General features: G+C 37.4%; 1 protein-coding gene across 1 annotated transcript; it reads right to left on the bottom strand.

Annotated features, from left to right (window-relative positions):
* Positions 1–8,025: 8,025 nt before the first annotated feature.
* LOC124086181 (olfactory receptor-like protein OLF3) lies at positions 8,026–8,979 on the bottom strand. Its single transcript, XM_046434204.1, has one exon. The coding sequence runs from the start codon at positions 8,977–8,979 to the stop codon at positions 8,026–8,028; it is 954 nt and encodes a 317-aa protein (XP_046290160.1).
* Between the last annotated feature and the right edge of the window lie 1,513 nt (positions 8,980–10,492).

Raw genomic sequence — 10,492 nt, 5'->3', positions numbered from 1 at the left:
AGTGTCCCTAGAAGAAATCAAGTCAAGACAGTTTCTCCTCATCGACAGATAGGAACAAATAAAACCATAAGGAATGCCTCTGGAATTGGTTTTCTCAATAACCCATCTAAGAAAAAAAAAGTATAGAGGGATCCTTGCAAGTTGAAAGTTACCCCAAACCCATTCACATCACCATGGACAAGGGGAGGGGAATGTAGCTCACCCCAGAGCATGTCATCCTTGGGAGTGCTAACCACTCCCCAGTTTCTGCTGGAGCTCAGCGAACACAGGCCAAGTGACTCACTACCCCGTAAAACCCTGCAAAGCCTGAGATATCAGCTGCAACGAGGATTGTGGTTTCTTCGCCAGACTGTCCACAGACAGCCTGTACTCGTAGGCCTGACAATTACAGATAGCCATGAAGCACTTAGATAGGGACACTATGAACAGGCCCAAGCAGAAGGGAGTGGTCATTCACCAATGCACAGGACCCACTCACATACCTACATCCTATACCCTGGCATCCAACACAAAGTGCCAGGAGATGCAGCACCCTCCAAACATGCAGATTTGGGCTCTTGAACTGATTAACAAGCACCAGCTGTTGAGAGAACCTCAGCAACCAGGGAAGTGGTTCCGGTGCTCCAATACTTCTCAGATGGCTCACAGTGTAAGTCCCAAATACCAGATAATTCCGTTCTCATTCAGATGCACAGACACCAGAAGGTGTTTCTTAGGGTAACTCAAGCAGCCTGCAGAAAACCCTGTACATATGCAATGCAGTACAACACACAGTGAAGCTTACCGAGAAGCATCCAAAAGACTTCAGCCACTGCCCAGTGTACTAAGATAGAAGCCCACTAACTTTTGACCTGTGCACTCCAGAAGGCCAGCAGTCCTAAATCTATCATAGGTCACCCAGGACCACTTTAACCCAGCTACAGTATCTTTACCATAAGTCACCACACTATACATACTCTGAAATACACATAGGGAAGACATATCAGACATATCAACAAAGAAATAGAGATTCTGAAAAAGAACCAAACAGAAATCCTGGAAATAAAAGACTCTAAATCAAATGAAAAGTTCAGTCGAAAGCATCGCCAGTACATTAGACCACATAGAAGACAGCTGTTCAGGCTTCAAAGACAAGTATATTGTTGTGGGGCAGGTCACTCAGAAAACACACCAAGTCCCAGTTTTGTCCAAATTGCAGAGTCTTTATTTAGCCAGCCGGCTGGTGACTGCCCCCCACAGGACCCATAACTCTCTCTGCAAAGAACAGCTCTGAGCCTGAGCATTTTAGGATATTTAAAGGCAAAAACCACATAGCTGCAAGCAAGCAGGTACAGAAGCTGAATTGGGCAGTTAGTGAGACAACGCAATGAGTACACTGGTATTTCCCAGGGGACTTTCCAGGTTGGCATGGCAGCAAGCAAGCAGAAGGGAAGTGGGTAAAAATGACCCTAGCTGAGTACAAGTTGGAGAATGGTTACTACTGTCTAGACAATCAATCTCTAACAAGGTACATTACCCAAGAAAAATGGAAACCCAAGAGGACGATTTTACATTGTATAAGAATTGCTATTTTGTGTTGCCAAATATGTTATGCTAGGTAACTATTAATGGGTACAGAGGTGGGGCTTTCCCATGGGAGAAGCATTTCTTACATGATATGGAGTCCAGGGTAAAATGGAGTCTGTTTGGTCATTTCCCATAGAGCCTGGCCCAGAGCAATATAATCTTGAAAATAAAGTTGACAATAAAGAAAAGATGTCAAAGACTATGAACAGATTATTCAAGAAACCTGGGATAACATTAAGAGAACAAATATGAGAAACATTGATAGAGAAGGAGGCACTGAGATACAAAACTTTAATGTCCTTCTCAATAAAGTAATTTTAAAAAATTTTCTACACTTTAAAAGCGAGATAGAAAACAAAGCACAAAATGCATTAGAACTGCAAATGGACAAGATCAAAACAGATCCTAAGGCTCATTATAATTAAAATGCCTAATATACAGAATAAGCACATAATTTTTAAAGTTGCAAGATAAGAACAACATGTCACATTTAGAGGTAAGCCAATTAGATATTCAAATTACTTCTCAGCCCAGAGTCTAAAATCCAGAAGAACTTGGAATCCTGTACACCAAGCCCTGGAAGATAATGGTGTCAACCTAGATTGCCATCTTTTAGAAGTAAAGATAAAATCAAATGTTCCAAAATAAGTAGAAACTAAAAGATTTTATGACTGCTAAGGCAGGGCTACAAAAAGTAATTAAATTTTACACACAGAAGAAATGAAAAACATGAGGATGACTGAATTAATGAATTCTACTAGAATAGTCAAGTAAAGGAGAATCAAGTCTCAATTGCACTCTAGAAATAAATCAAAATGGCAGGAAATAAAAAAATCATCTCTCCAAATAACACTGAATATAAATGATCTAAACTTTCCAATCAAAAGGTATAGATTGGCAGAGTGGATTAAATAACAAAACCCAACCACAGGGTGTTTACAAGACACTCACCTTATAGATAAAAACACCCATAAGTTGAAAGTAAAAAGACGAAAAAAGATACACCATGCAAATTGAGCCTGTAAATAAGCAGGATTAGCTTCTTTCATATTTGACAAAGTAGAACTTTAGTCCAAAATCAATCAGAAGAAACAAATAAGATCAGTTCAAAATGGTTAAGGGAAACGTCCAACAAGAAAATATGAATGTAAATATTTGTGCCCCAAACATTGGTGCACCTACATACGTAAAACAAATGCTACCCCCAAAATTTTTTCATCCAATCAGATCATAATAGAATACAATTAGCAATCAATTACAAGATAAAAAACCAGAGAACATTTTATCATATGGAGTTGAAAAGTTACACTTTTGAACAAGGAATTTGTCATAAAAGAAATTGGGGGAGAAATAAAAAAATTCTTAGAAACAAATGAAAACAGATAAGGAACATCAAGATCTTTATTATTGTATGAAGGCAGTTGTAAGATGAAAGTGTGAAGAGTCGAGTATTCACTTTACAAAAACAACAGAAAGATTCCAAATAAAAAATCTGATGTTACACCTTAAATGTAAGAACAAGTTAATTCCAAAATTAGCAGAGAGACTGAAAATAATTAAGTTCAGAGCCAAAATTAATGAAATTGAAAATAAAAAAAACAATACATAAGATCAATGCAACAGTTGGTTCTTTGAAAAGATAAACAAGACTAGATAAACTATTGAAAAGAATGAGAGAGATCAAATTCAACAAAATTAGAGATGAAAATGAGATACCAACACAAATGATCTTTAGGAAGCATATTGAAAACTGATGCTCCAATAAATTAGAAAATTTAGAAGATATAGACAAATATCTAGACACATATGACCTACACAAATTGAACCAAGAGAATGTAGAAAACCTAAAAAGACCAATATCAAGTAATAAAATATAATCAGGAATTAAAAGCTTTCCAACAACAGCAACAATTCCCAGGACCAGATGCATCCTCAAATGAGTTCTACCATACCTTTAAAGAAAAAATTATGCCAATCTTCCTGAAATTATTCTATAAAATAAAAAGAGAGTGGATATCCCCAAATTCATCCTATAAATCCAGTATCATCCTGAAAGCAACCAAATGAAGACACAACAAGGAAAGAAAACTACAGACTAATAACTGATGAACATAGACTCAAAAATCCTTAATTAAAATATATAGCAAACTTTAATCTAAAATACATTAAGAAGATTGTATACCATGAATAAGTTGGTATATCTCATTGATGCAAAGTTTGTTCAACAGAGGCAAAAAAATAAATGCAATTCATCACATAAATTATGGACATGAATCACATGATCATCTCAATAGTTGCACAAAAAGATTAGACAAAATCCATCATTCATTCATTTTAAAATTGTGAAGAAAAGAGATAGAAGAAAATTACCTCAAAATTTTAAAGCTTATAAACTGACAAACTCAAAATCAACTTCATGCTGTATGGAAAAAAACAAAAAAATTTTTTATAAAATCTGGAATAAGACAACAATGTCAAATCACACCACTCCTATTCAATATAGTTCTTGAAACTCTTGTCAGCAATCAGGCAAGAGAAGAAAATCAAAGGAAAGAAGAAGTCCAATTATTTGTTCGCTGATGATGTAATTCTATACAGAGAAGAACCAAAAATATCCACCAGAGGACTACTAGAGCTGATAAATTTTAAAAAGTAGCAAAATACAAGATAAGCATACAAAAATCAATAGTTTTTCTATAATCCAATAATAAATCTACTGAGAAAGAAATCAAGAAAACTATTCTGTTCATAATATCTTTAAAAAAACAAACTTGGGAAAAAAATCTAAACAAGAAAGTTAAAAACCCCTACAATGAAATCTATAAAACACTGAAGAAAAAAATGGAAGACGACCTTAGAGGATGGAAAGACCTCCCATGATGTTAGAAAGAAAGAATATTGTAAAAAATGGCCATATTACCAATCTGTAAATTACTGTATACAGATTCAAGGCAATCCCCATCAAAATACAGGTGACATTTTTCACTGAACAATAAAGTACCATCCTAATAGCCAAAGCAAGATAAACAAGAAATATGATGCTGGAGGCATCATAATACCTGATCAAATTATTCTACAGAGATATGGTAACAAAAACAACATGATATTGGCATTGAACATACATGAAGATCCATGGAATAGAATAAAAGACAAGCCCACATATGATATAGTCATCTGATATTTGACAAAGGTGCCTAAAACATGCATTGGAGAAAATAACCTTTTTAACAAATGGTGCTGTGATAACTGGGTAGCCCTATATAGAAGAGCGAAAGTAAATCCCTGTCTTTCACCCTGCAGAAAAGTTACTCAATGTGGATTATGGACCTAGGAATTAGATCACAATTTTGCAATAGCTCAAAGAAAACATATGGTCAACACTCTGACATATTGACAAGTACTGACTTCCCTAACAAGATTACTAGAACCTAGTAAATATCTAGACACATATGATCTACCCAAATTAAACCAATAAAATAAAACCACAAGTAGGTGAAATGGAATCAAATTAAAAAGATTATGCACAGCAAAGGAAACAAGAGCCTGAACAGAGAGCTACAGAGTAGGAGAAAATGTTTACCAGCTACTCCTACAACAGGGGATTAGAATCCAGAATATATAAAGAACTCAAGAAACATAATACCCATAAAACAAAACAAAAATCCATCAATAAATGGACAAAAGAACTAAACAGATAGTTCTCAAAAGAAGAAATACAAATGGCCAACAAATAGATGGAAAATGTTTAACATCTCTAGCAATCAGGAAAATGCAAATCTACATTGAGATTTCATTTTCACTGTATTTAGTTAGAATGGCAGTCATCATGAATTAAAATAATAATAAATGCTGGTGAGGATGTGGGGGGAAAGTCCACTCACACTTTGTAGGTTGGACTGGAAATTATTATAACCAGCTTGGAAAGCAGTATAAAGACTACTTGAAAGACTGGGAATGTAACCACCATATGACCCAGCTACTCTAATTCTTAGTATTTTCCAAAGGAACTAAAATCTTCATTCTATAGTTAATGTTTATAGCAGCATAATTCACAATATTCAAGTTGTGGAATAAGCCCTGGTTTTACAGATATCATCGACAGATAAATGGATAAAGAAAATGTGGTATATATACAGAATGGAGTTTTACTCAGCTGTAAAGAAGAATGAAATCATGACATTTTCTGATAAATGTATGGAACTGGAGAACATCATGCCAAGTGAAATAAGCCAGACTCAGAAAGTCAAGGATCAAATGTTTTCCCTCATATTAGGAAAACAAGGAAGAAAAAAAGAAGAGAGGACTCCGTGAAAACAGAAGCGAGTTCAGTGAAGTGGAAGAAGAGGATTGATTGGGAAGGAAGAAAGAAGGACAAAGGGAGAAATTGCAGAATAAAATAAAATGCAGATATTTAAATGTACCGCGGTGAATTCCACCTTTGAATGCGTCTAAAACACCAACATAAAAAATAACAATAAATAAATAAATAGAGGAAGCTGAGTAGAATAAAAAAGGGACCTAGGCAGGAGAGAAATGGAGGGAAACAGGAAGCAGTGGGAACTGAGATGGAGCCAATTATATTCCATGCATGTATGATTGTGTCAAAACAAATCCCACTATCATGCATAACTGCAATGCACTACTACAGATATTTTACAGGACAAGGATCTGTCCATGTCTACACACCTGCCCTGTCCTCCCTACTTCCCCGCTCTCCTGGTGTAGCGATTGACTTGAGGACACCTTTGAATTAGCATGCTTGCCCCATCCCTACAGCTTTGTACCAGACTTTCCCCATTCAGGTGTCTTGTCATCTGAATGACTGATTCTCACAGTTCTGGTATCAACTTGAGGGTCCTTTGATAGAAAGCCTTCTGCAATCATTCCCAATGGGCATACTGTCATTTAAACATTTGCTATAATTGCTTAGTCATATGCCATCCCTACTATGTGAGAATATGCTCCTGTTAGGAATGTGCAATATAGACCAATGTCTTCAAGATCACTCATGGGCACCGGCACATAGTAGATATCCCCTGATATTGCTTGTTTTAACACTGATAGAAACTTAATAAGCATGCCATATTTGGTGATGCCTGCCTATCTTCAAAGCATCGAAGTAAGGATTGCATTTACTATGAAAGCAAAATTCAAATGTCAGATGAGCTTCAGATTATCTGAGTCTGCAAATCTGTTGGAACTCCTAGTTTCTGAGACAACGGGTTGACAAATGTAAGTAAGTACCTCTAGTTAACTGACTTAAAGAAGTGTCACAGAGAAGAAAATACTTAGGCTCCAAGGAAGTAAGAAGACCAGCTATTTTCCTATGCTTTAACTTTTTTATTTCCATTTTCTTTTCCCCTTTCACTTATTTCTTTGACTTTCTTTTGCATTTGTGGTTTTTTTCATGAAAGACGGGATCCACTCTAAAACCCAGATCACTATGTTTATAAAGGCTAACAAGAGCCTGTTATATGTGGGAGAGTGAGTGGGAGAGAATTGATGATACAATTCTCACAGCTAACTAACCTGGAATTTCCCAAAATCCACATTAAAAGGATCTTCTTATCTCTCATGGGATCTGCCTGAAGATGATTCCCTTGCTTAGATAAACTATGCTTATGACATTTTATACATTTTCTCAAACGTCATGTTTTTATTTTGTTCTTAAAGATTCAGAGTAAAGTTAATGGATTTTCCAGAGATCAGATAATTTTAACATTTTTAAAGATACCCATTTACATGCAATGAAATCATTCTCAAACTGCTTGAAAACTGTCAATTACGGCCTGAAACTAAAATTTCCCTTGGATATTAATGGTCTTGGGTGAAAACAACTTTTAGTTATATCCCTTCTGGGGTAAACATGACCTTCACTTGATCTTTCTTCACTTGATCCATCATTACCTGCAGCACTTGGAGAATGGCATTGCATCCACAATCAGTGGGTGCTGCTTCACGAAGACCCTTCCATCAGCCTTGACAGCAGAGGGTTGATTTATGCAGTTACTGCACATGCTACAATACCACCCATTATTTTAGGTGAGACTTCAAATGTGAAAATGCATTTTGTTTCCACTGGAAACACCTAAACCTTTGCCAAAATGTGTCTGCTAAGAACAAGGGGTCCAAGGGAAGATCCATGAATAAGGGTCACAATTAGAAACAATATGATGAATCAAAAAAGTGTGTCTTATATCAGGCCTTGGGAATGGAGATTGAGAACAGGAGGTGAGTTCAATATCAGCAGTGCTTAACTCCACTGAACACACTGCTGTGACATAAAATACTCCCACATCCCACACCCAACACACTTACAGAACAGCCGCCTACATAACACACCAGCACTTGTTACGACACCTGCTTCCTGGATGCCACGGCAATGCAGCTGAAGCCTGTTATGAGTGGGGTGGGGAGCACTGAGGCACAGCTCTCCTTTCTAGTGATTTCCATGAGTTATCATGTTGCCAGTTTTGACATTATCCCTGAAAACTGTCCTAATAATTTCTGCCAGGCGCTCTTCACATCTTTATTCCGTAGACTGTAAATCATAGGGTTCAGCATCGGAGTCAAAACGGCATAGAAGAGAGAGATCAGCTTCTCCTGAAGGACAGAGGGGCTGGAGTGGGGCTGGATGTAGGTGAAAATGGCCATGCCATAGCAGAGCGCGACCACAGTGAGGTGAGAGGCACAGGTGTGGAAGGCTTTCCTCCTTCCCTCTGTGGACTGGATCTTCAGGATGGTGGAGATGATGTGGACGTAGGACAGGAGCACCAGGAGGAAGGGCGTCATCAGAAGGATGATGCTAGAAACCATGATGGCTACTTCATTGGAGGAGGTGTCCACACAGGCCAGCCTGACCACAGCCAGGAGTTCACAGGATATGTGATCAATGTACTTGTTTGTGCACATGGGCAGCTGGAAAGTGATGGTGGTCTGCATGAGCGAGTTGATGGAGCCACTGAGCCAGGATGTGATGGCCAACCGAGTGCACAGGACTCCATGCATGGTGACTGAGTAGCGCAGGGGGTCACACACTGCCACATAGCGGTCATAGGCCATCACTGCCAGGAGAACAAACTCTATCCCACCCAAGCCCAGGGAGAAAAACAACTGTGCAGCACAGCTCAGGAATGGGATCCCTTTGTGTTCTGCCAGGAAATGCACCAGCAGTTGAGGGACGATGCTGGTGGCATAAGACACGTCCACGAGGGAGAGGTTAATGAGAAAGAAATACATGGGCGTGTGCAGCCGGCTGTCCAGTCTGATCAGAAGAACAATGAGGAAGTTCCCCAGCACTGTCAGCAGGTACATGGCCAAGAAGAGGACAAAGAGGGAGACTTGAGTGTCCCAATCACTGGTCAGTCCAAGGAGAATAAATTCACTCTCCCATGTCCGATTATATGTTCCCATTAAAAAAAGTTAATCTGTAGTAAAATTCACAAATCACAAGAGATATTTATCAAGAAACATAAACAAATTTTATTGCATTTATATAGACCATCCATTTTTAGTCAAGTACTTCAAATCCCACATCATCCAGGAAGACACGCTGGGTCGCCATACACTTTATAGATCCACTTTGAATCACAAGTGAAGTGTCTCCATGAGGATATGATTTGGCACCAGAATGCCAAAGAGAGACTGGCACATGAGGACCACAGGTAAAATAGGTAGCAACAAAGAAGAATACAGTTGGCAGGTTAAAGGATTATCTGCAGTATGGCAACTAAACCCATACTGGGAAAACGCATAAACAAGTCTACTTTGTATTTCTTCCTTAGTGTTCATCCAACCCTGGGTGTTTGTTTTGTTTTGTTTTGTTTTCATGTTAACTACTCATCTTAAACTCCTTTAATAAACAATAAAATCCTGATTTTCACTTTTTGGGTCATATCATCCTCATGCTCAACAAACCTCAAAGCATACCTCCCCTCATGTTGTGAGATGTCTCTTGTGTCCTCAAAAATAATCCACACTGCCTGCTCAGAACATGATACTGGAAAACAATATACCTCTTAGACATGAGCACTGGGAGGGAATATTTCTCTTTGCCTATATCTTTGAATCATGGTGAATGTAGAGTTATTACTGTGGCATCACGAATCAGCACCATGTGATAGAATGACAAAGGTATGGGACTCTGGGCGTGGCTCAGTGGCAGAGGTCATACTCAGCAGGAGGGAAGCCCTGAGTTCAATCCCCAGCACACAAAGAAAATAAAAGTGCCATAGGAATATTCTGCTAAAAAATCGTCCCCTTCAACACCTTTATGAATCCGTGTATCATCTGGCCCTGTAAAATAGTCACATATGAATAGAAAATAGGAACTTCAAATGTGAATAACACCGAAACTCCAGCAAAACTCAGAGAAGAGGTGTGGAGGGCAAATATTAAAACTTCTCAGTTAAAATATTATTGTTATGGAAATGGCTAAATCAAGCTATGTATTAATTTACATACTTAGATTGCTTTTTTATCTGGTAAGAATACTTGAAGTCTACAAAATAAATACATATAATTTTTATTTGTAAAATTATAAAATTTTAAAAATTACCTTTTTTTTGGCCCTAGTTAAAAGTATCTCCATGTACCTTCTACCATTATCCAGTAAGTACTTGTTGGGGAAAATATCAAGACTCAAATGTTCTCTCTATGACAAAGAAACAAAGACCAAAAATAGATGTTCAGATTCTTCACACAAACCTTTTTTTTCCATGACATAATATGCCTAATTTAAAAGTTAAATTTCAATCAATCAGCCTTTTTAAATAAAGAAAATCTTTTTGTTGATTCCATGGAAACTCTTACCATTTTAATTAATGTAAAAAGTTAAATTTTAACAAATCACATATTGTTTTTATTCCTATTCCACCTGATAAATTCACCCACTATTCTTTTCCCTATTTTTTCAACAATTTATTAC

Source organism: Marmota monax, unplaced genomic scaffold, assembly GCF_021218885.2.
Source record: "Marmota monax isolate L192 unplaced genomic scaffold, Marmota_monax_Labrador192_F-V1.1 WCK01_AAM20220418_F8-fsc00122, whole genome shotgun sequence".
NCBI lineage: Eukaryota > Metazoa > Chordata > Mammalia > Rodentia > Sciuridae > Marmota > Marmota monax.
The sequence above is the reverse complement of the archived record's forward strand: the minus strand, read 5'-3'. Positions and strand labels throughout refer to the sequence as shown.

Excerpts from the sequence above, each read along its gene's own strand:
- LOC124086181 (XM_046434204.1), bottom strand. The coding sequence starts at position 8,979 with ATGGGAACATATAATCGGACATGGGAGAGTGAATTTATTCTCCTTGGA.